Raw genomic sequence first — 27490 nt, 5'->3', positions numbered from 1 at the left:
TCCAAAGATGGTCAAGACTCCCCAGTGCTGCCCTCTCAGCCAACCAGGCTGGGCCCCTCTCAGCCACCTGGGATTTGAGGAGGAAGGAAGGTTCCTGGTATGGCAGGATCCCCTTGATGTGGGCCAAGGGCCCATTTCCTGCCTCATCCCGACTCAGGCCAGAAGTCAGGCCTTCCCTATTCCCTGAGGGTTCAGCGGGGCCTCGGCAGACTTGGGCCAAAAGGCTCACACTGGCACGTCCAGGCCCAGGTACTCAGGGTTTTCTGCTGTAGGGGTCCCTTCAAAGGTGCTGGGTGGAGAGCCCCGCTCTGATGGGTCCTGGTCCCAGTAATAGAGGTTGTCAAATGCTGGGCTGAAGGCTGGAGGAGGGTGGGGCTGAGGGGCAGCCCTGCCCCGGGGTGCCAAGTACTCAGGGTTCTCCACAGCACTCCCAAAGGCAAAAACGTCTTTAACAACCCCATTCTTGCCAGGGGAGAGAGTCTTGGGGGACAAAGTCTTGGGCCTTTCCAGAGTGGCACCGGCAGGTCGAGAAGGAGGCAGAGGGCCTTCTAGGGGCGAGGGGGGCTGCGGCCAAACCTCTGGCTGATTCACATATTCTGAAAGGGCAAGAGGAGGGGGCTTGTTAGGGGAAGGAACTCCTGTGTCCCAGTTACTACCATTGCCCACACACCCCCAACTCCCTCCCCCACTTCCCTCCCAATCTCTCAGCTTGGGCCTGGATTCCATACCAGGCTGGGGGCTGCAGGTCAGGGGGGCAACGTAGCCATCAGTCTCAGGGGGCAGGGGTACTGTAGGGTCCTCGCTGTACCGCTGTAGAGGACTGGGGTCCTGTGGCGGGAGGCTGTGCAGCCCCTTGGCTGCCCCCATTCCCAAGTCGCCATCAAACACGTCAGAGCCAGCCCCCTCTGAGGGTGCCAGTGGAGACTTGGGGGGCTCCTCCTCGGAGGGCTCCAGTCCCAGTGTCACCTCACCACCGCCACTCTGGAGACAAGAGAAGGTTATGATGGGGTCATTCATGGATCTGGGATGGAGACTCCATGGGAGGTGACAGGGTCACAGGAGATAAACAAGTCACCATTGAGGTTCAACAGAGTCACCGTGGAGAGGAAGAGGTCAGGGGTTGGAAGGCAGTAGGAATCCTCAGGGATAATGGGGTCTCCAGGAGAGGTGACTGTTGGGAGGGGTGACATAAGAGGAAGGGACCCTAGTCCATGGGGGAGTAAGTATACCCACCCACCACGGTGTGACCGAGGGCACTGACCCTGGTGGATGAGCTGCGGTGCCTGTGGTGGGCCGGGCCCCCAGCACCTGGGGCAGGGTCTGGACAGAAAAACCCCTGCTGGGGTACCAGGTACTCCTCAGCATCCACCAGGTCCCCCATGTCATCATCTTCCAGCAGCGAACGGTAGAAGGTGCTGTCCAACGGGCTGGCGGGGCCCAAGTCTTCATTCTGGGGAGGAGGGAGACAGTGTGGCAGCCTCCCCCCAGCCCCGCACACAGCCTCCCTAGGAAGGCTCAGGGAGGACAAGGTCTGACAAATCAGGCAAGGGCTGGGCTCAGAGGCCCACAGCCCGAATCCTCTCCCTTCCCACCCTCTGTGGGAGAGTGCTCTTTAGTCAGAGGCAGGGATGGAGCGGGAAGGCCCAATACCTGGATAACCACAAAGCGCTGGGGGTCCCTGGCCATGCGGGAGAATTCGGCCACCAGCTCCCGGAACCGTGGTCGACATTCGGAGTCTATCATCCAACCTGGGGGCAGGACGGAGCTCAGCATCTTGGTTCCAGTGGAGCCTGTGTGTGGCCCCACTCCCTCCCTCTCCGGTCTGGTCTAGACAACAACCCCCACCCCCACCCCCGCTAGTGGAGCCCGAGCCCCCGGGAGGTAGAGAAGAGGTCTTGTGACTCAGGTCCTGAGCTAGATCCTTTGAGAATCTCTACTAGTTTCCCCTTTCTATTTTGCATAGAAGTCTCTTCCTAGCCAGTCTTCTAGAGCTCCTCTGACTGGTACTGTAGAAGGGAAGTGAGACCCTTCTGAGGCTCCTTTAACCATACTAGGGACCCAGCTTGCTCTTGGTCCCCTCCCATCCCCCTTAGAGGCCCCTCCCCCCCGGATCTCACACCCCTCCTCCAGGCAGGCAGCACAGCTCAGCCACGCACATTTGACCATGATCATGTAGACGTCAATGGTACAGATGGGGGGCTGGGGCAGCCGCTCCCCCTTCTCCAGCAGGTCAGGGATCTCCCGGGCTGGGATCCCATCGTAAGGTTTGGCCCCAAAAGTCATCAGTTCCCACACAGTCACACCTGGGGCAGAGATGGGGGTAGGGTTGGGGGGGTGTGGACAAGAGGACGCTTTAGTGCACTGAGCCCCAGAGGCTCTGCCCAAGAGCCTGGCACCACGGGGGAAAGGTGGGGGGAGGGTGCAACACCGAGGGGGAGGAGCCACCCAGCCTTTCCCTAGTCCCAGGGAAGTGCACAGACCCTGGCAGCCCCTTCCTTCCCTCCCACATTCATGTCTCCCATTAATTCTCCCATTCCTGCTCTCTTCTTCCCTCCATGTCCCCCGCCCCCCCCCCTGCCCCGGCCCCGGGCCACAGCTCCTGGTCCACCCCTCCTTCCAACCCTCCCAGCCACACACCGTAGCTCCACACATCGCTCTGGTGGGTGAACCGCCGGCGGAGAATGGACTCCAGCGCCATCCACTTGATGGGCACCTGGGAGAGCAAAGAGGTCCTCAAACTAGGTGTGGTGGGGAGATGGCTGTTCTTAAGAGTTCTCCCAGGGGCCAGACCCCACCCCACCTTGCCTCACTCTGCTCCCTCCTCTAACCTTGCCCCCATCCGCGTGGTACTCGGTCTCGTCAATGTCCAGCAACCGAGCCAGCCCGAAGTCTGTAATCTTGACATGGTTGGGACTCTTGACCAGCACGTTCCGGGCAGCCAGGTCCCTGTGCACGAGCCGAACGTCCTCCAAGTAGCTCATCCCCTGCGATCAGAGGCATCTATGTGGACCACACTCTGGCCGTATTCTCCCAGAAAACCTCCCCATCCTAGCCCTGTGTGGAGACAGAGGCTTGCCCCCAAGGACACCCGCAGAGCCCAGGTCCCCTAAGTACATACCTTGGCGATCTGCACACACCAGTTCAGCAGGTCCTGGGAGCCTAGGCGCCCGCGGTGCTCTCGGACATGGTCTAAGAGGCAGCCGTAGGGCATGAGCTGTGTTACCAGCTGCACCGTGGATGTCAGGCAGATGCCCAGAAGGCGGGACACATATGGGGAGCCCACGCCAGCCATCACATACGCTTCCTGGGGGCAAGGTACGCACTGAGAGGGGGTGGGAGACCACAACCCTCCAACCACCACGCACCCCTCTGAGGGCCGAGGCATCACTGGGGACCCTCACTCAATCCAACCCCGTCCGTCACAAACCAGAACCATGGCCCATAGGCAGAAGGTTAAAAGTCGAGGTTTGGGGGACCAAAGTGTCTCCTCAAACCCCAGTGAAGAGAGAGAGACCAGAGCCCAGACCTGCAGCCCGGGATTCCCTCCTATACTCCCGGCTGGAGAGGGTGGAGGGACTCACATCCAAGATTTCTTTGTTGGCTTTGGGAGATGTGTTTTCCCTCAACACTTTGATGGCCACTGGGATTTTCACATTTTCCCCATCAGGGATCCAGATGCCCTGGGCAGAGAGGAGGGTGTGAGCAGGAAGAGGACACACCAGATGCAATCTGTAGTCATCCAGAAGGTTCTTACTTGTGCTCCGAATGCCCTCCCCACCCTGGGGCCAACCCCATGATTTAGCCCCGCTCTCCACTCCCTTCCCCCTTGTTCCAGCCTCCAATCCACCGAACAGCACCAACCCCCTGCTCTCCACTGCCTTCCCCACAGAAGGCTTGGCCACACCCTGACGCATCCTCTGGGACCGCCCCTGACCTTGTAGACTGTGCCAAAAGCTCCGGATCCAAGCACCTTCACCTTCCTCAGCTCTGTCTCTTTCAGGATCCGCATCTGAGCCTGGTTGGGCATCGCTCCACTAGGCGTCAGCGGCTCCACCAGCTGGGGTGAGGGGGGCAGCGTGTCAGTGAGAGAGGCTGGGCGGCAGACCCCAACCCAACAGGGAGGCCCTCAGACTGCCTCACCTCGGTTTCCTGCAGCAGCCTCCGCATCGTGTACTTCCGGATCTTCTGCCGCCTTCGCTTGATTAGGATGCCGAGGACCAGCCCCACGACCACAGCCAGCAGAATGCCCACCACAGCAGCAATGATGGATGTCACGGGGCTGGGGGTGGGAGCCAGGGTTAGGGAGTGGGGACCAGGCTGGGCCATGAAGGGATGAAGGAGAGGCGTGCAGGTCACTGGTGTTTAGAAAGGGAAGTTGGGGGCGGGGGGGCGCTTGGATGGCTCAGGTCATGATCTCAGGGTCCTGGAATCAAGCCCCCTGTCGGGCTCCAAGCTCAGTGGGGAGTCAGCTTGTTCCTCTACCCCTCCCCCGCTCATTCTCGCTCTCTCTCAAATAAATAAATGAAAATCTTAAAAAAAAAGGGGGGGGAGGGGGAGTTGGAAGGGCGACCCATGGACTCCATACTCTTTTTCTTACTCAAAAACCTCCCTTGGCTCCAACCACCTTGCTGGACACTGAGAGCTCTCTTTAACCCCATCTCCAAACTCTGTGCCTTCCCATGGCTCTGGCCTAGGACTCTGAAACTTCCTGACAAAAAACACCAGGGAGCTGGTTAATGTACACAAGTCCGGAGCCCCACTGCTGGCAACTCTGACGGTGGTATGGGGTGGGGCCCAGGAATGCGCACCCAGTGATTCTGATGTTTGAGCCAAATTTTTCACCCAGAGGTCATGATTTTCCACACCTCCCGGCCTTGGTGCATTCCGTTACTTCTGCCTGGACCCCCATTTCTCCATGGGGTCATCGTTCAAGACTCAAGACTCAGCTCATCCTGGGATAGATGAAGCTCCTGGGTGTTGACCCCACATCATCGCCTTCCTTGCCCCCCTCCCTTGCTTGGCCAAAGCCTGGTACGTCACAGACCTCTGGTGAATGCTTGTTTCACGGACACATTGCCGCAGACACACTCCAATCTGTTTTTGTCCCTAGAGTCTTTCCCAAAGCTCCCCACTGCCCAGAAATCAAGTCCACCCCTGTGGCCCAGTAGTGAGGGAGGGTCTATGCCCTAACCTGACTCGGACTTCACCCCTTCCTCCCTTCTCTGTGCTCACCCAATGGCCCACCACACCAGAACCTTCGAACAAACACAGCCTGGGTTTTCCTGACCCCTCCCCCACCGTGCCACCTGGCTGCTTTCTCCCTAATGCCCTGTTTCAGGGCCTGGCTCAAATGCCACCTCCTCCTTGAAGGCTCCCGCCACCCGGTTAAGACTTCATCATTCGCTCCAGTGCAGCTGTACTCTCTTCTCAATCTACCTTTTGTCCCAGGGGGTTGAATGCTGCCTGCGTCCCTTACAAGACATCTAGCTACTCAAGGGTGAGGAGGTACTGGGGGAGGGTCTTCGCCATCTTTTCCTGTTCTCCACCTCCTAAGCATCCTAAGGAGGTCCTCCATCCACTTGCTGAAGCAAACTGAAAGGGGAATCAATAGTGGAAGCCTCGGCTGGGAAGGGACAGGTGTCATGTCAGGAGACCGCCCCCCCTCCTCCCCCGCAGCAGTGACTACCCAGGGGCCAGTCGGGGGCTGAGGGGCAGCATAGGGTGTGTCCCGGGGACCGGGCTGACCTGGCTCTCTGCTCGGCAGGGCAGCCCCTCTCGTCTAGGTCCGCACAGCTGCAGGAGAGAGAGTCTCGTCAGCAAGGCTGGGAACCATCTCCGGGGCTCACTCCAGCCTCACAACCATCCCGGGATGGGTGTGGCTGGGTTATTACGCCGCCTGACGAAGGCAGACATTGTACTCAAGGTCAGCAGTGCTGTTTCTACCACCCCCAAGGGGATTCCTTCTCTGGCCTTGAACTCGCATTTCCTGCTCCCCTCCACCTCCCTATGGTAGGTAGGAACTGCAGGGCACTCAAAGGAGCACCAAGTCCAAAAGCTCAGCCACTTCCTCTGCGAAAGAATGCCAGGGTAGTAAACTGGCCCAACTTCTGCAGAGGACGGTTTGGCAATACCTAGTGAATCATGTCTGTGACCCGGCGGTTCCACCTGTCAGGATATACCCTAAACATGCCAACACCTGTATGCCAGGGGGCTTGCACAAGATGCTCACTTGTACATGGAGCTCAAGTGCAATAAGCTGCAAGAGAAAGGAAAAGAAAAGAGAGAAAGAAAAAGAAAGAAAAAAAAAGAAAGAAAATCAATATCCCTCAAACAGGGACATAGTTAAATAATACTACATCGGTGCTGCAGATGGAGTAGTTAAAAAAAATAGGAGGTAGATCCTTGTGCATTCACAAGAACGGACCCCAAGATACATAAACTGAGAGAAGCAAAGTACAGAACAGTGTGTAGAGCATGATCCCATTTGCATTAACAAATGCATGCACACAAACCTGACTGTATATGAGACGAAATATAAAATTGCTGTTTCTCGACCCTTTTTGATCTACAAAACAGCAATCTTACAGGACTCGACCTAATATAAATGTAATATATGTCTATGTAAATGTGTAGAGAAAAGCCTGGAAGGATGCACATACCAAAGTGAATCTGATGGTCCTCCCCAAGGGAATGGAACAAAAGGGCACATTTGCTCTCCAATATTTATAGTTTTATATTGCTGAAAATGTTCATCATAAGGATGTATTTCATGTGTCTCATGTGTAATTAAAGACAACTAAATGAAAAAAAAAAAAGAATAGGGTAGATCACCATGTTAGGACATGGAAAAACATTGCAAGATTCTGTTAAGTGAAAAAAAAAGCAGGGGCGCCTGGGTGGCTCAGTGGGTTAAGCGTCTGCCTTTGGCTCAGGTCATGATCCCGGGGTCCTGGGATCGAGCCCCACACTGGGCTCCCTACTCAGCGGGGAGCCTGCTTCTCCCTCTGCCCCTGCCCCCCCTTCCTGCGTGTGCTATCCCTCTCTCTCTCAAGAATAAAAATAAATAAAATCTTAAAAAAAGAAAAAGAAAGCAATTTGCAAACAATATGTGTGGTCTATGATCCCATTTTAGTAAAAAAAAAATATATGTTAGAATGTGCACAGATAAAAACAATTCGAGAATAATATATATATTAACATATAGTTTATATATTATAATAACATATATGTTAGAATGTGCAAGAGTAATTATATATATTTAAACACATTTTTACGTTATAATAATATGTTAGCATGCGCACAGGTAAAAACTGGAGAAAAAATATTACAAATTATTAACAGTGGGGATAGAACTGTTAACGACATTCATTTATATTTCATGTTTTCATTTAAAAAAATTTTTTTTAAGATTTATTTATTTATTTATTTGAGAGAGAGAGAATGAGAGACAGAGAGCACGAGAAGGAAGAGGGTCAGAGGGAGAAGCAGACCCCCCGCTGAGCAGGGAGCCCGATGCGGGACTCGATCCCGGGACTCCAGGATCATGACCTGAGCCGAAGGCAGTCGCTTAACCGACTGAGCCACCCAGGCGCCCCTAAAAAATTTTTAACAAGGGCGCCTGGGTGGCTCAGTCGGTTAAGCGTCTGCCTTCGGCTCAGGTCACAATCTCCAGGTCCTGGGATCGAGTCCCACATCGGGTTCCTGGCTCAGCAGGCAGTCTGCTTTTCCCTCTGCCTCTCACCCATGCTCCTGCTCTCTCTCTGTCTGTCTGTCTCTCAAATGAATAAAATCTTAAAAAAAAATTTTTTTAACAACACGTGTTATTTTGAGGATCAGAAAAAAGCAGAAACAAAACTAAGAGACTCAGAATAAGCAAAGGCAGTTATCCCCCTTTTATAGTAAGAGCCCCAGAAAGGCTCCGGGACAAAGCTCTCCTTCCCGCAGAAAAGGCCCTCAACTCACGAGTGGGTGCAGTTGATGGGACACGGCTGGCACGTGCCCTCCTCATCTGCGAACTTCCAAATGGGCATGAAGGAGAGGTCGGGTTTCACACCACTGGGGCAGCGAGCCACGCAGAAGGGAGGGTCCTTGTAGTGGGCACAGGCCACACACTGGTCAGCCTCCTGGGAGGGGAGGAAGGGTTTGTAGGGGGCTGGCACTGACACCCCCAGGGCAGCAGGATCCGGCCTGTGTGTCCCCTTGGGGCTTCCCACAGCCACTCAACAGCACGTGCCCCCCCCACTCCTGGGACAGCCCAGACCTGCTGGGTCTCCCACCCTAGGTCCCAGGTCCCAAGGAACCAGAAGTATTACTTAAGATACAACAGCAAGTAATAGTAACTAATATGTAGCAAACCTTTCTTGTGCTTGGGCACTGCACCAAACCCTATTTTAAGTTCATGCTTACTACCTTCCAGTGAGGTAGCTCCTCATGAGATTCGTTTTACAAATGAGCAAACCGAGGGACGCCTGGGTGGCTCAGTCGGTTAAGCGTCTGCCTTCGGCTCAGGTCACGATCCCAGTGTCCTGGGATCGAGTCCCACATCGGCCTCCTTGCTCAGCAAGGGGCCTGCTTCTCCCTCTGCCTGCCTCTGTCTCTCTGATAAATAAATAAAATCTTAAAAAAATATATATATATATTTAAAAAAACAATGAGCAAACCAAGGTTGCAAGCAGGGCCTGGATTTGAATCCAGATAGTCTTGATGCCTAAGCGCATAGGTCTGACCACCTTGGCACAGCGACAGCCAAGCACACAGGCCCCCTGGGCCCCGTGCATAGTCCGAAGGGTCACGGGGTCCACCACACAACTCCTGCAGTCCCCAGCGTCCCCAGCCTACTTCCACCCTCCCGCCATCCAGGTCTGGACTTGGAACCCTCTCCTGAGACAGTCCACCAGACTTGGCCTTGCTTCCCTCCTGCCCTCGCTGCCCTCCAACCAGCTCGAGCCCACCGGCAACTCACCGCCCCAAAGCAGGTCACTGAGCCGTTCTGGGGCCGACACTCGGAGTGACACGGCAGACAGTACCTGTCCTTCACATATTCCCGGGGTAGCCTGATGGAGGGGGTGGCTGATGAGGGTGGGGGGGGTCTGGAAGGAGCCCCTGTGCCCTCTCCCTGGCCGCCCCCCTGTGCCCTCTCCCTGGCCGCCCCCCTGCCCCGCCCCGCCCCGCATACCCCTGCAGTACTCGGCATTCCTCCACGCACTCCTGGCCCCGAAGGAATTGGCTGCAGTTGACGCACTGGGTGGGCCCCGGACCCCAGCAGTGCCCATGGGCGCACAGCGGGTAGCAGGCCAGGCCCTCGCCCACTGCAGTCAGTGAGGAGGAAGGGGTCAGAGGGGCCACTCAAGGGAGGTTCCAGGTCCAAGTGACCCAGGGGAGGAGGCTGGGGGGGGGTGGCGGCCGTGGCCCAGAGCAGTGGGCACAGGTGCTGGGCAATGCAGGGGAAAACAAAGAGCTGATGTTCCAGGGCCAGAGAGGAAAGGGAAGGCAGGGACGTCAATGCAGTGTGGCAGGACCCAGCCAGAAGCCATGCCCAGAGGTCAAGCCAGCCAGAGCTGTGTCAGGAATGGGGCAGCAGGGACAGGCAGTCTGTATGAATCTGAGATTGCTGCCTCTAGGCCACCCCGGGCACCCCTGCGTGCTGGCAGACGGGGAGCGTGCGGTGCCGGGCTCCCTGTCTTACCGCACTCGGCCTCCGGCCGGTTGGCACTGTGCAGCAGGGCCTGGTGGGGGTTCCGGAAGAGCTGGTCCCAGGGCACCGTGTGTATGAAGCAGAGGCGGGCGTTGCGGTGGATGAGGGCCAGCCCACTGCCCAGTTCCCGCAGTGAGCGCAGCCCCAGCCAGCTGATGCCCAGCTCTTGCAGGGTCAGCGAGTAGGCGCCGCTGTGGGAGGAGTGCTCGGCTGTACCACGGACCCTCCCTCGTGGGCAAGGGCTGCCCTCACCTTCCTCCCGTCCCCAGCACACTCGGCAAGCTCCCGTGGGAACATCAGTGCTGGGGTCCCCGGGGAACAGGAGTGCCCACCACACCCAAAGCCTCTCCTCGGGGCCCCCCTTTCCTGGTGCTCACTCATGCAGAACTCGTCCCCGGATGACTCGCAGGTTCTGGAAGACACTGAGGTTAGGCAGGCTGTCTGGCCACGCTGAGATATACAGGTAACCTGCAGGGACAGGGGGAGGCTAGGGGTGTGGGCACAGGAGGAGGACCCCCAACCCCGTTGGAGCAGGATGCAGAGCGGCAAAGCCCACCTGTGATCTCCTCCAGAGCCTCAAACACTCTGAGCTGCTCAGGCTGGAGGGGGGCAGTGTTGGAGGCTGGGTCTCTAGAAGGAGGATTAGGAGAAGAGTTAGCAGGGCCAGGAAGGGGAGGGGGGGTGCATGACCCCAAGAGCTGGCCCAGCCACCCTTCCCCACCCCCCCTCCATTAATGACTTCACTTAAACCCTTTGCCCATCAAGCCCGGCTGTTTTCATCCTGAGTTTCAAAGCCCAGGCCCTAGTTTGGCAGGGTCTGTCAAAACAGTATTTATATCCTTTGATCTAGAAATCCTACTTCTAGGAATGTGGCCTAGACAGACATTGGCTCCTGTTCCCAGAGACGCGTACAGCACAGAACTGTCTGTAAGAGCGAAAACTGAAAACCACCTAGACATCCATCAGTACAGGGGGGCTGTTAAATATAAACCCCATCTACCCTGACTATAGATGAAAACTAACATTTGAAGAGCACTTAAAAAAAAAGGGGGGGGTACTCAGTGTCTGCCAGGCACTGTTCTAAGAGGGTATGAATATTATTAACTCATTCAAACGTTATAACCACCTTATGAGGTGCCTCCGTTCTACAGGCAGGTCACGTGATTAGAAAATGGGGGAGCCAGGTTTCAAGCCCAGGCCGCCTGGCTCCTGAGCCTGGGCTCTTAGCCGCTCTTAGCTGCACCTGCCCTACAGCTGTCGAAAGCACAAGGCAGCGCGACACGAAGTGCCATGACCAGCTCTCCAGGGCAAGAGGCAGACAAGGCTCACGATGAGCTCCCGCTTTAAGTCAAGCTCCTCAACAAAATTACTAAAGCTAGGTTTCTCTGTGTAAGTCCATGTACGTAGAAATGGTCCAGAACCCACACGAGCTGTAAGCAGTGGTTTCCTCTGCAAAGAGGAATAGAGCTGCAGAAAAGGTTAAAGGGAATTTTTTCTCTTTTTTTAATACGTATTTTTATTGAAGTCTAATCCACATACAATAAAACGCAATTTTAATGTACACTTTGAGAAGTTTTGACAAATGCATTCCCTCATGTATCCATGACCCCAAATGATACACAGAACATTGCCATCACCCCAGAAATTTTATTTTGTGTCCCTTTCCAGCCTCCCGCCCCCAACTCCAGGGACAACCACTGTTCTGATTTCTATCACCAGAGTGGTTTTGCCTGTTCTAGAGCCTCAGGTGAAGGGAACCGTGCCATGTGGCCAATCTCCTGCCTGGCCTATTTTGTGGAACATAATGTTTTTGAGCCTCATCCATGTTGTCATGTCTATCAATAAGTAGTTTGTTTCTTTTTATCACTGAGAATTCCATTGTATAGATATACCACCATCTATTTACTCCTTCACCTACTGATATACATTTGCATTATTTCCAGCTATTATGGGGGCTATTATGAATAAAGCCACTATGAATTCAAGGAGAATTTTACTTTGTCTGGATGGTTTGACTTCCATACAAGTAAGTGCACATTCGTGAAGAACACATCACTGATGAAAACAACCCCCCGCCCAGTCCCCACACCCTCTGGTCTCCCACTTGCTTCTTTTGCATTTCTGGCCTCCCGCCTCTGTCTCCCAGCATCCCCCAGAGACGCTGCCACTTCTGGGCCAGAGTCGGTGACCGTCCTGATGCTCCGCAGACCATTGTGCCCACCCTTCACTCCGCATAGCCTTACCCCTCAAAGCTCTCTGGCAGAAACGCCAGGCTCCCAAAGACCTTCTTGCAGCCGGCAAACTCTTGGATGTTGGCGCTGGTGACCGCCCTCACCTCCCGCAGGTGCTCCATGCCCAGGCCGTAGCACACTGTGGGGAGGGGCAGGCAGTGAAGGGGCCATCTCAGCCCCCACGTGGAGCACCAGGGCCTCAACCTCTGGGGCCCTCTCCACACCCCCGAGGTTTAGAGAAGACACCAGCATCTTCTAGCTCTACCAGCCCCCACAGGCCCACTCACACACTGACAAGAGATATGGGGGAACGTGTGGGGCTGATCCAGGGAGGGCCAGGACAGACAGTGGAAGGGAAGGACCCCCAGCAGGGTCTGAAGAGGGACGGGACAGCGGGCTAGGCCGAGCTGGGTGTGCAGAGGGACAGGAAGGGCAGCCTGGCTCAGGGTGTGGCCAGCAGTTACCTCGGGCACAGGGCTTGCTGCATTTCTCACACCGCTGTGTTCCGTCCTCAGCCGTCACCTCTTGGTTGTTCAGGGGACAGACCAGGGTGCAGGAGCCCACGTCCGTAGATAGGTAGTTGTCTGAGGAGATGGAGACCGTGGGTCCATGTGCCCTGGCCCTTCATGCCACACCAATAGCCATGTCACCGTGCCCACAGTACAACAATATCGATCAATACTGAAATGCCCTTACTTGACATTCATCTACGCCTCACAACAACCCTATGTGATGGGCAGTGAGACTCCCATTTTGCCAAGAGGGAACCAAAGCAGTTTTATGTAAATTACTCAAGGTCATTGTGCTCTTAAGTGGAGAAGCCAGGAGCTGAGCATAGTCTGTCTCTGCATTTTGAACTCTGACCTACCACGGGGAGGATACGACCAGAACCTGAGAGCCCACTCCTATCTCCCAAGACAGGAAGAAAGAGGGCCCCACGTCCAAGGTCAGATCCCAAATGCACATCATAAAGAGGGGAGCTGTTAAATAAAATTCTGATCAATCTAGACTATTGAATAAAAATTAGCATTTATTTAAGAGTGCTTAGTATGTGCCAGGCACTGTTGTAAGAGCTTTACAAATATTAACTCATTCAGGGGCGCCTGGGTGGCTCAGTTGGTTAAGCGTCCGACTCTTGATTTCTGCTCAGGTCATGATCTCAGGGTCCTGAGATTGGCCTGTACCGGGATCCGTGCTCAGCGGGGAGTCTGCTTGAGATTCTCTCCCTCTGCCCCTCCCCTTGCTCGCTCTCTCTCTCTAAAAATAAATAAATCTTTTAAAAATATATGAACTCATGGGGCGCCTGGGTGGCTCAGTCGTTAAGCGTCTGCCTTCGGCTCAGGTCATGATCCCAGGGTCCTGGGATCGAGCCCCACATCGGGCTCCCTGCTCCGCGGGAAGCCTGCTTCTCCCTCACTCACTCCCCCTGCTTGTGTTCCCTCTCTCGCTGTATCTCTCTCTGTCAAATAAATAAATAAAATCTTTAAAAAAAAAAAAAAAGAACTCATTCAAACGTTATAACCACCTTATGAGGTGCCCCCATTTTACAGATGAGAACATGAAGACACAGCAGGCAGGTCACATGACTAGAAAATGGGGGAGCCAGGTTTCAAGCCCAGGCCTCCTGGCTCCTGAGCCTGGGCTCTCAGCGGCTGCTCTCAGCTGCCCCTGCTCGCCTCCCTGGCACTCACATGGACAGGCGGTCACACAGCTGGCCCCGAAGGTGTATCGGCCCTCGGGGTTGGGCATGGATTCGAAGGTGTCCGTGTTGTAGGTGACCAGGGCTGGGCAGTGCAGCTCACAGATGCCACTGTGGTTGAAGTGAAGGCAGGCCTGGGGGGCGACGAGGGGGACAGGGACAGGCAGCTGGTGGTCACCGGGCTGTTCTTCCCTGGGGTGCAAGGGGCAACAGGGCCGTAGCAGGTGGGGGGCCCCTCCCCTCAAGCCCACCCTGGGGCCCCACGGGGCACATACCAGGCAGTCCGAGTGCTTGGGGCCTGTGCAACCCGCTGCACACTGCTCGTGGCAGCAGTCAGTGGGCTTCGGGCCCTTGCAGCGGGCACAGCCTCCGGCACAGACCGTTCGCGTCACTGTCACACAAGGGGCAGGATGAGGCCGGGGCGGTCGCCCAGGCACCAGACCCTCCCTGGCCTCACTCTTCTGCCACGACCTCCCGCTCCAGGGAAGACGCTGAGGCCTGGTAACCCCCGCCCCCGCCCCGTGCCCCCTTTATTCCACTCGGCTCCCCCTGCCCCCAGATTCTAGGCCTCCCTAAGACTCACAGCTCTGACAGTCCCCGGAACTTGCTCCCCAGCAGTGGGGGTCTTTACAAGCTGGAGAACAGGGTGGGCCTGGGGAGAGAAAGAGAGGGTCTTTCCAGGAGGCAGAATGCACAGTGAGGGAGAGACTCGGCAGGAACAGAGGACTCTAGGCGCAATCTGGAAGCAGAGGGAGGCAGGACGGAGGGCCACAGAGATGAGGAGACACGGAGAGACTTGGCAGGGGAGGAATGGGGCAGAAAGAGGAAATGGGCAGTGTTAGGGCAGGGGTGGGGAATGGGGGCGGTGTACGCCAGGAGTTTGGGGTCGCCGGGCTGCCCGAGAAAGAGAGGAAGTGGCAGGCAGGGAGTGGCATGGCTTACAGGCCCGAGAGCGGTTGGTGTCTATCAGCATGAGCGCAAGCTGGTTGTTCTTGTGGAAGATGTCCTTCCACAAAATCGTGTCCTGGTGGCAGAGCTGTGGGTTCCGCTGAATCAAGACCCCTCCCTTCAGGATCTCTGTGGAGTGAGTAATAATCAGCGCCTTCCTTTCCTGCCTGGCACCTTCTGCCCTCCCATGGGACCCCCCTGACTTTAGAGGGGAGCAGGCCTCGTAAATCCGCCCCAGTTTCCCCGAGGATTAGAGAAGACACCAGCATCTTCTAGCTCTACCAGCCCCCTTCCCCACCCCCCACACACATGAACAACCTGGGATCCAGGGAGGGGTGAGTCGTCCATGACCCGGTCCAGATGTCCATGCCCCTCTCTCCTGTCCTCCCACCTCTACACCCTGTGCACACTGCTTCGTGGTTAAAAGAGACTCTGGAGGGCGCCTGGGTGGCTCAGTTGGTTAAGCGACTGCCTTCGGCTCAGGTCATGATCCTAGAGTCCCTGGATCGAGTCCCGCATCGGGCTCCCTGCTCGGCAGGGAGTCTGCTTCTCCCTCTGACCCTCCCCCCTCTCATGTGCTCTCTCTCTCATTCTCTCTGTCAAATAAATAAATAAAATCTTTAAAAAAAAAAAAAAAGAGAGACTCTGGAGTCTGAAAACCAGCCTCACCACTAACTAGCTATGTAACCTGGAGCAAGTCACTCATCCTCTGTAAATCTTTTACAGTTTTCTCATCTGGAAAAAGAGCGTAACATTGGTGCTGCCTTGTAAGATGATAGCACCAAGATGGGATCCTGTGTGCAAAGTAACCAGCCACAGAGTCTGGGATACTGTCAGCTCCGGGGCTGCCACATACAGTTACACAGGTTGTTCACTGTAGATGGGTACTCGGCCAAGAAGTGGAGAAACCCCAGCCTGCATCCTCATTATCAAACTGTGCAGGCTCATACAAGCTGTGACTTCCTGGGAAGAAGGGAAACCTTTTTCTGATCTTCACCATGGCACCTTCCCTAGCTCCACCTTCATCTGTCCTGAAGGGATATGAGTTCTAATTCACATGAAGCCTCCCATGGCTAGAGGTGGCCCTTGCCAGCTCCCAAGAGTGAGAAAGTGTCGGTGACAGTGATGACCACCTGTGAGGCTTCGAAGCTGCAGCTCCCGCAGCCCTCCTGGGGCAGCCCCTGCCTCAGAGGCGCCCCCCTCGGGCGGCTCTCCATTGTCCAGCACGGCCAGGGCGTAGTTGTCCTCAAAGAGCTGGGTGCCTCGCACGATTCGGAGCCTCTGCAGCGGGACCTGTCTCACTTGGCTGTGAGCAATGAGCACGTAGCCCTGCACCTCCTGGATATCCTGGGAGGGAAGAGGGACAGGTGGGGCTGAGGCAGGCCTGGGCCCTGGAACACTACCAAGGCCTCCTCGGGGTTACCAAGGGCTTGGGGATCTGGGGCCAAGTCCCCGTCCACTGAGAAGTCCAACTCTCTCGGGCATAAAGTAGAGATCAAGGACCCTCTCCACCTCCTCAAGCCAGATTCTGTAGGGTCAAGACAGATAACCACTCTGTGAACTGAGAGCAAGCGCCCCACCCTCTCTGCATCTCAGCTTCCTCGGCCGTGAAAGGAAAGACCCCGCCTCATGTACGTGGCCCCACTCCAGGCCACGGTGACCACAACCCAGCAGGCTGGATCCCGCTCTCTCCCTTGCTCATGACCCTTTCATACACATTTCCCATTTGATGGTTTCCCAGAGGGGAGTCAAAGTGTGCTTATTGCTTCCAAAGCCAAGGGCCGAGACCACATTCACAGGCCTTGTCAGTAGCAGAACGGGATCTAGAACCCACATCTCTCAGCTGCCCGCTCGCCACCCCAGGCAGGACAGGGACAGCGGCTGGGGCAGGGGGACAGGGGGAGGAGATCATGCTGGCAAGAGAGCAAAAAAATTTAGCACAGAAACAGGGGCATCCACCCCGCGATGTCCGTGGCCCGCCACGTCACACAGAGGGAGTCAACTGGTCTTGCAGTAGAATAGACAGGGGGCAGACATCAGAAAGGACGTCCCAGTTGAGGAACCACAAGAGAGGAAAGGGAGGGCACCCTCTTCTCCCACCCACTTGTCAGCATAGGGCTCCGCTCAGCTGGAGGCTGGGCCTGGCTGGATCACCCAGGGGCCTCACCTGCAGGAAGGACAGGCTGGCATTGGCAGGCAGGTAGGTGAGCTCCAGGTTACCCTGCACCACTTGACAGGCCTGGTAGAGGTGACGGAGCATATCCAGGTGCGTCTCGGGACTGGCTGGGAGCTGCAGCTTCATGTCTGTACCGGTACACACTGGTGGGAGGGAGGGCATGGGTCAGAGGGCACTGCCCAGGGAGCTTCTCCAACCTGGCGCCTCCTCTACAACCCCCCCCAAAGAGTCGTGCCATCTTGGACCCCTCTTCCCATGTCCCTTGCACCTGCAAGAGGCACAACAGCAAAAGAAGGTTTGCAAGTTGGGGAAGAGGAGGGATATCCAAGGAGAGGCCCCTTCTAACTTGGCCCATCCTGAGCATCCAGAGGGGGCCCCATTGTGCCAGCCCTGGGGAGCTTGCCCGCCTGATCCAGGGTGTGTTGGCTGGCAAAGAAAGCCTCCCTTTGTCCCAAAGGCCCGACTCAAGGCCAAGGGGTAAAAATCCCCCAAGAGAGGCCATGATGAATCATGAATCTTCTGGATACCCCCTGCCCCTCTCCCAAGCAAACAAACTCAGGGCATTCTCCCCACCCCATTCCAATACCACCCACATGCCAACCGCTTGGCAAGGGATATCCACCCCCACGATGCCACCCAGAAAGTAGGGAAGGAGGGTCAGCTAGAGTCATAGCTGGGGCATGGGGACCCCTAGGGGCCTGGTCACCACAGGGACCTCTGGAATTCCCCTAGGCAGAAAAAAAGGAGCATCAGACCCCAACAATGGGCATCCGGACCCGGGCTACGGATCCTGGGCCAGAGCGATGCCTCCTCTAAGGGCTCCGATGCTGGTACTTCACCCCGGCCTCCTCCTCAGGGCAGGGCTCCAGAACCAGCTGGCAGAATCTGTGCCACGAAACGCCTGCCACAAGGGCACCACGTCAGCCCTGCGTACCTGCCCGGCGCCGGCCATCAGCCAAGGGGCATCGAGATGAACGGCCTCCCCAGCCCACCTGCACCCCAGCACAGTGTCCCTGAGACCGGAAGGGCCTACGAAGCCCAGGGACATAAGAAGGGGTACGCCACCCCCAGTAAGGGGCTACTGTGGACAGCCACTGGCACTGTGCCTGCCAGCAGGGGGGAGATTAAAGTGCCCAGTTGAACTCGTTTTTCTGCTCTGGTGAGAAGATGAATCACCTGGCGCGTCTTGCCCAGGAGGGTGTGCCGGGCGGAGGGGGGTGGCGGGTGGAGGGCACCCCCAGAGACACAGGCCCACAGGTGCCGCACCACCTCGATTTCCTGTGGGCCGCCACCCCACCTCCCACAGCCTACAGGGGGACAGCGGTGGCTGACTCCAAGGTCTGACACCAGGGCTCCTGCTCTCCCAGCAACTTGGAGTCTGAAGTCCAATCCTAGGGGTGGGGGGGTAACAAGAGATACCCTCTGCCTCCAGAACGCTGGGCAAAGGCTGGTGGGGCAAGCCCCTCGGGTTCCTGCCTGCGCCAATGGGCCAGGAGCTGACAGCCTCCCAGTAAAAGCCAGAGTGGTCTCTTTTCCCACCCCTTTGGACAGATAGGGAAGGAAGCAAAGAGGGAGGAAGGAGAGGGCCCAGAAATAGAATTCAAGGGTCCCCCCCCAGACTCCCAAGAGAAACAGGAGCTGGGGGTGGCAGGCCAGGACCAAAATAACGCCCGCTGCTAGGGCCTCCTGCAGCCTCGGCAGCCTCAGCTGCTTTGTAGGCACAGCTGTCTTTAGGCCCAGACCCCAAAGCTCTGGCCCAAGCCCGGGACAGGGACAGGCAGAGCTGGGGGAGAGGCTGTCTCCACCCCCTGTGGCCCTCTGCCACCTCTGAGGGACACCAGCTGCAGCAACCAGGCAATAGGAAAACATCAACAATGGGAACACCGAGGGCAGCCACATTAACTGGGCACCTACTGTCTGTGGCCAGGCTGTCCGGGTGGAGCCTCATAACGTCCTCCAGAGGCTGGGACTGCAACCTCTGTCTTGCAAAGGAAGCCGAGGCCGACAGGGCTAATTCTCCTGAGATCATAAAGCTCGTAAGAGATAGAGGCGGGATTTGAACTTGAGTCTATCTGACTTTAGATCCTACATTCTTAACTGGACACGGACAAATTCCCCCCACGCCCGGTGCAAAGGGAAATACACACCAGGTCTATTGATGTCACTGATAAACATACAGGCTCTGGGCAGGGCAGGGTGGCTGGGCTGAGCTGAGGACCAGAAAGAGCGGTAGCCCCGCCCCACTAGTGAGTTTGTTTGTGGCTGATTTCAGTCTAAGATTCTTTAAGTGTTTGCAACAGGTGGTCAAATTGGTTCGGAGACCTACTCTCCCAGGGAGCTGGAGGCTTGCGGGAAAATTCCCCCACCAAGCTGACATGAAGCCAAGAAGGGCCTCTTGACACCTCCCCTACCTCTCCACCTCTGTCCCCTTCACCATGAAGCTCAGCCCCTCCCACCCACTTCCCTTCTCCTCACCAGTCTCCTCCTCTCCAGTCCTCACCAGGCCCCATATCCACCCAGCCTCCACTGATTTTCGGGGCGAGGGGTTGGAAGTCCTGTTCTACACAGGAGGGCTCTGGGTCTCCAGGACACCTGACTTTCAGGAGCCCCAGCCTCCAGCTCTCTGGCTCAGCACTATGAGGCAGGACCAGCCCAACACCAGGTAAGAGTTTGCTGGAAGGATGGATGGATAGATGGATGAGTGAAATCCATTCAAGAACTCCCAAACCAAAAGGGACCAGTTGAAGTAGTGGTGTCCACCCCTTGCTCAAAGGCTGTTCAGGGTCCTTCATACCCCTCTGGCTGAATTTCAGTTCGGCCCCCGCTCTGGGGTGCTCTCAAGAGGGTTCCTTCCTCCCCACCAGACTTCAGCCCCAGATGCTTCCCTTGCTCATCAGCAAGAAATACTTCCTTTGGTTTCCATGAACACTTCCTGCACCCCCAAAACTCACCTCCCCCAGACCCAAAGGGTAAGGGCCCATTCTAGGGATGCCCAGAACTCAGCCACCACACACACCTGGTGTATCAAGGCCAATATCAGACGAGGGCCTGGGCTCAGGGTCATTAAACCAGAACCCTAGCCAGGCTGCTCCCGTGTGACCTTGAGCAAGTCCCTGGACCTCTGGGGCAGAGTCCATATCAGATTCATCTCTATGCCCAGCAGTGCCTGTGACTTTGTAGGCACTCTCAGTATTAATGACCTGAACTTGGCTGAAAGGATGGGATAATAAAACAATAACAACTCTTACTCTCTGCAGAGAAGTTAAATGACAGTTAAATGAGATAATCAAAAAGCAGTCTGTAAACACGACAAGGCTTTGTAAACAGAACTGAGGCAACACAAACATTGGCTATAGTAATTCTTCCACTCCTGAAGAGCACACACCCCTCGTCCTGTGTGGGCTCTCTTCCCAGGGGTGGGGAAGAAAGGTGGCCCCAGCAAGAGATGGAGGTGTCACCCCAGAGGGTCTTCCGACAGGCAAACAGTATGGGGGGGATCTCTTTCCAGATCATTTCAGCACCCAGGGGCAGGCACAACTGCCTGGGCCCTCCTCCAGCCCCCCCACCGCAGCCCCCTACTGGCTCCTCATGCTTCTACTCCAGCTGTCTCCCTCACCCACAGCCCTGCAGCCCCCCCTGGCTTCTGCCCTGTCCCTGCTCTCAGTGCCTTCAGGGCATGACAGGAAAGCAGGCATGGGCTGGACAGGGAGGGAGAGGACCTCGGTGGGCCCGGCTCACTCCCCTTTCTATAGCCTAGATAAAGGAGATCACTCACCCGAATTAGAGTAGCACCTCTACCCCAGTCTGGCTACCTGGCTGCCCCTGAGGCTTTGCTCATCCCATTTCTGTTGAATAGGATAAGACTTCAACCAACTCTTAATGCCTCCTCAGTACACATTATTATTGGGTCTAGACATATTTGGGTCACTAGGAAGCCTTGGATAAGTCACTTCACTTATTTGAACCGTGTGTACCCACTTCACTGGACTGTTGCAGAGATGAAATGAAACCGTCCATGGAAAAGAACCTGGCATATGGGAAGCACATCACACATTTTTTTTTTTATGTTAAGGCAAGATAAGTCATATAGCAGGAGTATGGGTAATTCCAAACCATGAGAAAATAAAAGGTGCCTTTGTATTTGGAATGTGATGTATTTTCTCTTTTTGCATTTCATTCTAGCTTTTCAACTGTTTTTTTTTTTTTCCCCTTGAACATTAAAATGAAGTTACTTTCCCCAAGTATAGTAAAAAGGAAGCTGCTGGAAGAATCGTCTGGGAATGAAAATATGAGCTCTGCAAGATAAGAAGTAGGTGTTTGCTGCACTTGACAAAACTTTGACCTCTAAGAACGGATCCTAGGGGCACCTGGGTGGCTCATTCGGTTAAGTGGCTGACTCTTGATTTTGGCTCAGGTCATGATCTCAGGGTCCTAGGATCGAGCCCCCACATGAGCTTGGCACTCAGCGGGGAGTCTGCTTGAGATTCTCCCTCTCCCTCTGCCCCTCCCCCTACCTCCCCCCTCTCCCCCCTCTTTCTCTAAAATAAATAAATAAATCTTTAGGAATGGATCCTGGCAAAATCCTGACCTTCTGGGTCCTCTCCGTCTCCTCTTTCTCCCAAATTCCCGCCCTAGCCCTCAGCCCTGGGATACAACAGGGGTGCTGGAGGCAGCTGGGCGGGGCGCTTCCATTGCAACCATTTTCTACCTGACACGCCCAACATCTGTCTTTGCACCCAGCAGTGCCCATGGAAGGGTGAGATCCACCTGAGGAGGCCCTAGTCGTCAGTGGGAGAACTGAGCCCTTGGATCCCAGCACTGCAGCAACCCAGGCCACCTCCACCTGCTCAACCCGCAGGCCCAGGTGAGGGAGGCAGCAGCTCGCTCTCACAGTGCAGCCCGGCCTCAGCCATCTCAGCAGAAGGTCAGGGCTGAGAAACAGGGAGAAGGATGGGCTCCCAGGAAAGTGGAGCCTCCTTCCTCAGAAAGAAGGCGTGGGGCCACCTCCCGCTGTTTACAGCAGATCTGGCCCAGCACCTTGAGCGAGTTCCTTGAGAGGGCAGAGTTCAGCGAAGTCCCCAAGCCAGCAGGGAGACTGCTGTTTGGCAACACAAAGCCCAGACACACACACAGGCCACACAACCCAGGAACACCCTGGCATAGACGTCCCTCAGATAACCCAGCAATGCTCAGACAGAGGGGCCCTCGGGCAACACACAGGACGACACCCACCCCTTCTCCAGACTCCCTGACCAACGGAGACCACCCACTACTCCCAGGACACTCTCATTTTGTCTTCCCCGCAGCCCAGCGATGCAGGCAGCGGTGTCCGCCATTGTCCAAGGTAGACTGATACAGTGATTTCGAACGTGTGGTTGGGGGGGTCGCAGCGTCTGGGATCCAGTCTTGGACCCACCACTTCCTTGATGCTATTTAGCCTCTTTAAGTCCAGGTTTTCACCTGGAAATGGGAATACTAGTAGGACTCCTCTTGTAGGTTTGGTGTGAGGATTTAAAGGAGGGAATGCATGCAAACCACCATGCACCGTGCCTGGCCCAGAGTATATTTCCAGCCCACGTTAGCTTTAATTGTCAGTGCATCTAGATGGGCAAGTGGGGCTTAACCCACACTGCCTCCACCACCACGCTTCCCCCACACACAGCATGAAGGGAAAGGCAGGACAACCCAGCCCCCTGCTTACCCGCATCTGGCCCTATTTCTTTAGCTTTCCTTCTCCACCCCACCCCCCACAACTGCCCAGGAATCGCTCGCTTGAAACTCTGGCACTCTATGCCCCAGACCAGGAGACCCACCACCACCCCTCCGTGGCCCACGCTCTCCAAAAGTCACAAAGCGCACAGTCCCTGAGCTGGCCCTAAAGAAACTTGCTCAAAACAAACGTCTCCCCCTCCCCCCACCTCAGACTCCAGCATGAGGCAACTCTGCAGTCGGACCGGCCACTCTCTCCCGCCCGGCTCTGGCCGGACAGGTTGTTTTCCCCCCCACCCCCCACCCCCCCCACACACACCCCGATCCTGCCTGAAGCTGGAGGAACTAAACTCTACCGGCTGCGGAGAGGGGGGCAGGGGGAGGGGCAGAGGGACCCCCCGAGGAATCCAGCCCAGTCCAGTCTGGAGGCGGAGGCTGCCAACTGGAAAGGCTTTGAGAAAGTTTGGAGGGGCTCAAGACAGGGGAGAAAACACACACACACACACACACACACATCCCACGCAGGGCAAACTTTCTGAACAATTTCAGAGAACTTTTGTGACAAGTTCCCAGAGCCGTCGCGGAGTCCGGAAAGCGCCAGTCTCTTGACTGGGACAGCTAGAGCCGCTTGGGCGTCCTCGCCCCCTGCCCCACCTTCCTTTGGCCCCCTCCCTGCCGAGGCCGGCGGCCGGGCGCGCCGGGAGCGTCCGAAACTGCGGATCGGGAAGCTCGTGTGGCCCCCTCTGCCCCCGCCTGCCCGGGGACTTGGGCGGGGGGGGGGGGGCGCCGGGCTGCAGGGTCGCGTCGCTGCTCCGCGCCCTCCCCACGCCAGACCCACCTTGGGTGCCCGCGGCTCCGCAGGGCAGGAGGGCGAGGAGGAGCCCCCAGCGGCACCAGGCCGCCAGCTCCATGGTGCTCACTGCGGCTCCGGCCCCATGGCTCGGGCTGGACCGGGCTGCGAAGGGGCCGGGCGGCTTGCCGCGGGGCTCTGCTTGGCTCTCGGGGCACGACGCAGGGGACTCTCAGCTCCACAACTTCATTCTTGTACTTCCTCAAGGCAGCCCTCCTCCTCCACCTCCTCCGCCTCCCGTGATTGGGAGCGAGCGCGCTCACGGCTCGCCCCCCCACCCCCTCCACCGCATTCCAGCGAGTCCCTGGGAGTGGCAACTCCCAGCTTCACTTTCTCCCTCGGCGCGCAGGCCTGGGGTGCGCCCCTCCCGGCGCCCGGACGCCGGGGTTGCCTGCGCGCTTCTCACGCGTTCCCACGGAGCACCCTAAGGCAGGGGACGGCGATCGCCACCCCCAACACACCCACACCGGGGGGGGGGGGGAAGTCTGGGGCAAATGCTTCAGGCTGCCATCCTTAACGTTCCTTTAAGTCGCAGGTTTTACCATAGACGTTCCCGGCAAGACGTTTGCATCCTACTCCATCATACGCCTATTTTTAAAAGTATCAAATACTGGTTCTCCCACCACATCCTCAAATCAAATTGATAGTAGAGGAGGTGGGTGGGGTGCGCTCAACTCGTGGCTTCCGGGACTCCCTGGCATACCTTCTCGAATCTTTTAGGTATCTTTTCCAGTCTGAAAAGCACAGTTTTAATTACGGGGGTCTACACGTTTGGAGGAGAGTCAAATCGGAGGCTCATCCATCTCAATCTTCTGGAGAACATTCCTCTGTTGGGTTTAGGGGGGGACACTCAGCACCCAATTCATCCAAAGTTCCTTTCCTGTCCCTTGCTTTTTACTAGCGTGTTCAATTCCGCCTCCCCACTTGGCATTTTCCATCTGGAGCCCCCTTCTCCCCCTTCTTAAGGTCCAGTGGCGGATGGAGTGGGGGTGACAGAAGGAAGGTGTGTTTCCGTTGGAAATTACAACCAAAAGTGCATGGGACATACTTAATTAACACATTATTCGGTTTTGTTGTTGTTGTTGTTGTTTTAATTTATTATTTTTTTTTTAAGATTTTATTTATTTATTTGAGACAGAATGAGAGAGAGAGAGCACATGAGAGGGGGGAGGGTCAGAGGGAGAAGCAGGCTCCCTGCTGAGCAGAGAGCCTGATGCGGGACTCAATCCAGGGACTCCAAGATCATGACCTGAGCCGAAGGCAGTCGCTTAACCAACTGAGCCACCCAGGCGCCCCTGTTGTTGTTGTTTTTAAGATTTTATTGATTTTTTGACGGAGAGAGACACAGCGAGAGAGGGAACACAAGCAGGGAGAGTGGGAGAGGGAGAAGCAGGCTCTCCGCTGAGCAGGGAGCCCGATGCGGGGCTCGATCCCAGGACCCTGGGATCATGACCTGAGCCGAAGGCAGACACTTAACGACTAAGCCACCCAGGCGCCCCACATTATTCGTTGTTTATCTGAAATTCAAATTTAACTGGGCATCCTTATTTTTTATTTCCTACATCTGGCAACTCTAGTTGGAATGCCTCAGCCAAGAGCAGAGCATGCCTGTGCTGGTCAAGAGGGGATCGGAGGCATCTACTGAAGACGGTTGAATGAAGGACACTAGCATTTCTTAAGCTGCTTTCACTAGCATTTCTTAAGCTGCTTTCATATTTCCTAGCAGGGTTATAGGCAGCCATTTTCACAGTAGGGGGGTTGTGATCAGAACGACCTGGGTTCAAATCTCCAATCTGCCACATATTAGCTGTATGACCTTAGGCAAATGACCAAGCCTCTCTGGGTCTCAGTTTGCTCCCTTGTAGAATAGCATCTGGCATTCTGTACTAGGAATTAAAGAAGATAACATTCCTGAAGCACTCCGAACAGTATGTAGCACAAGGTACTTGCTCAATAAAGTCGCAGGTTTACTTATACTGGGGCAGATCCAGGTTTGGTGGTGCCGGAAGCCTATGAAATTTGGGGGACTCTCTTCAAGATAAGAAATACAGGGGCACCTGGGTGCCTCAGTCGTTAAGCATCTGCCTTCAGCTCAGGTCATGGTCCCAGGGTTCTGGGATCAAGCCCCGCATGGGGTTCCCTGCTCGGCGGGAAGCCTGCTTCTCCCTCTCCCACTACCCCTGCTTGTGTTCCCACTCTCGCTGTGTCTCTCTCTGTCAAATAAATAAATAAAATCTTAAAAAAAAAATACAAAGTATGAGCACAAAATTAGATACATATATGCAAATGAGGAGCCTGAGGCTTCCTCTTCTTTTTTTTTTTTTATTTACTTATTTGACAGAGAGACAGAGAGAGAAGGAACAAAAGCAGGGGGAGTGGGAGAGGGAGAAGCAGGCTTCCCGCTGAGCAGGGAGCCCGAGGCAGGGCTCAATGCAGGGCTCGATCCCAGGACCCTGGGATCATGACCTGAGCCGAAGGCAGACGCTTAACAGCTGAGCCACCCAGGCTCCCCTTACCCTTCTTGAACACCATGGTAAGAGTCCACCGCTGGCTCTAACTAGCAATGTGCAAACTTCAGGTTAGGTTCTCTTGGAAGGTCAGTCATCAAACCAATTTAGATGATCAAGACAAGTCTTTTTTTTTTAATAGAATGGAATAGAAATCGTGCTCATCACATATTAGTGTCGGTAAGGGTATGTGTGTCTTGGGTGGATGATATACGATGGATTTATTCCTTGGATAATAGTCTCAAACTTTCAAGAAATACTGCTGTGTGGGGCGACACCACAGCAGCCCTTCAGGATGGGCATCAACACCCCTATTTTCTCTAGCCTTAGAGTTGGAGTTGATTGGTGTGAGGATGGGATCAAGGAGAAGACATTCACGTGAGTTAACCAATTTGCCCAGGAGCATCTGTCTCAGGGCTAATGAGGGAAAAGGTGAACAGATAGCCAAAACCAGTCCATCACCCTCACCTATCACAAACCCAAACCCAGGGACCTAGTCAAGGTGCCTCTCAGCCCTCAGGGAGAGGAGACATTGGACCTGGCTCCAACAGTCACTCGCTGGACACACTGGAGGACTCGCTCTTCAAGAGACCATCAGGCCTTTTGGCTCCCTGAGCCATGGCGGTCGGCAAGAACAAGCACCTAACGAAAGGCGGCAAAAAGGGGGCCAAGAAGAAAGTGGTTGATCCATTTTCTAAGAAAGATTGGTATGATGTGAAAGCACCGGCTATGTTCAATATAAGAAGTATTGAAAAAACATCAGTCACAAGAACTCAAGGAACCAAAATTGCATCTGATGGCCTCAAGGGTCATGTTTTTGAAGTAAGCCTTGCTGATCTGCAGAATGATGAAGTTGCGTTTAGAAAATTCAAGCTAATTACTGAGGGTGTTCAGGGCAAAAACTGCCTGACTAATTTCCATGGCATGGATCTTACCCGTGACAAAATGTGCTTCCATGGTCAAAAAATGGCAGGCCATGATTGAAGGTCATGTTGATGTCAAGACTACCGATGGTTATTTGCTTCGCCTGTTTTGTGTTGGTTTTACTAAAAAACGCAATAATCAGATTCGGAAGACCTCTTATGCTCAGCACCAACAGGTCCATCAAATTTGGAAAAAGATGATGGAAGTCATGACCCGAGAGGTGCAAACAAATGACTTGAAAGAAATGGTCAATAAATTGATTCCAGACAGCATTGGAAAAGATATAGAAAAGGCTTGTCAGTCTATTTATCCACTCCACGATGTCTTCGTTAGAAAAGTAAAAATGCTGAAGAAGCCCAAGTTTGAATTGGGAAAGCTCATGGAGCTTCATGGTGAAGGTAGTAGTTCTGGAAAAGCTACTGGGGATGAGACCGGTGCTAAAGTTGAACGGGCTGATGGATATGAGCCACCAGTCCAAGAATCTGTTTAAAATTCAGACATTTAATGGTGACAAATAAAAAATCTTGTTTGTTATGTTTAAGAAAAAAAAAAAGAGAGACCATCAGGGTGTTAGGGTCAGTGTTAGAGATGTCCCTTCTCCCCCAGGTCCTACCCTCCAGTGCCCTGGTGTTAGGAGGGTTTGTCCATCCAGGAAAGCTGCTGTGGAACCTCCTTTACTGGACCCATCCTCCATGCCCCTGTCTGTCCTGGAGCCACACTCCTCATGTCGCTGAGTCCTGGGATGTCAGAGG

At 55.2% G+C, this 27490-nt stretch overlaps 2 protein-coding genes across 3 annotated transcripts; one reads left to right on the top strand and one right to left on the bottom strand.

Moving 5' to 3' along the window:
- Positions 1-184: 184 nt before the first annotated feature.
- On the bottom strand, positions 185-23566 carry ERBB2 (erb-b2 receptor tyrosine kinase 2). Of its 2 annotated transcripts, XM_045888980.3 has the most exons (27): positions 23296-23565; positions 16740-16891; positions 15706-15919; positions 14567-14701; positions 14208-14276; positions 13900-14015; positions 13617-13758; positions 12390-12509; positions 11938-12064; positions 10251-10324; positions 10072-10162; positions 9686-9885; positions 9176-9308; positions 8963-9053; positions 7963-8123; positions 5746-5793; positions 4141-4279; positions 3935-4057; positions 3582-3680; positions 3119-3304; positions 2829-2984; positions 2638-2713; positions 2157-2303; positions 1651-1748; positions 1262-1450; positions 729-981; positions 185-596 (listed from the first exon to the last, which is right to left on the bottom strand). In XM_045888980.3, exons 1-27 carry the CDS (start codon positions 23366-23368, stop codon positions 226-228), a joined length of 3783 nt encoding a protein of 1260 aa, XP_045744936.1. In that variant the 5' UTR covers positions 23369-23565; the 3' UTR covers positions 185-225. The 2 variants fall into 2 exon arrangements, with proteins under 2 accessions (XP_045744936.1, XP_045744937.1); XM_045888981.3 differs by lacking the exon at positions 2157-2303 and having other exon boundaries at positions 23296-23566.
- A 2866-nt stretch (positions 23567-26432) lies between these two features.
- Positions 26433-26940, top strand: LOC123853497 (small ribosomal subunit protein eS1-like). The gene has a single exon (XM_045888079.3). The coding sequence runs from the start codon at positions 26433-26435 to the stop codon at positions 26796-26798; it is 366 nt and encodes a 121-aa protein (XP_045744035.1). The 3' UTR covers positions 26799-26940.
- The last annotated feature ends 550 nt before the right edge of the window (positions 26941-27490 follow it).

Source organism: Mirounga angustirostris, unplaced genomic scaffold (assembly GCF_029215605.1).
Source record: "Mirounga angustirostris isolate CCGP_5_RB_7025 unplaced genomic scaffold, mMirAng1.0.hap1 SCAF_17, whole genome shotgun sequence".
NCBI lineage: Eukaryota > Metazoa > Chordata > Mammalia > Carnivora > Phocidae > Mirounga > Mirounga angustirostris.
This window is presented reverse-complemented; position numbering and strand designations above follow the sequence as displayed.

Coding starts and splice junctions, on each gene's coding strand:
- ERBB2 (XM_045888980.3), bottom strand. CDS start 23,368: ATGGAGCTGGCGGCCTGGTGCCGCTGGGGGCTCCTCCTCGCCCTCCTG. Junction 10,163..10,250: donor GGCTCTGGAGGAGATCACAG/GTGGGCTTTGCC, acceptor CTGTCCCTGCAG/GTTACCTGTATATCTCAGCG. Junction 5,794..7,962: donor CCCATCAACTGCACCCACTC/GTGAGTTGAGGG, acceptor TCTCTCCTGCAG/CTGTGCGGACCTAGACGAGA.
- LOC123853497 (XM_045888079.3), top strand. CDS start 26,433: ATGGCGGTCGGCAAGAACAAGCACCTAACGAAAGGCGGCAAAAAGGGG.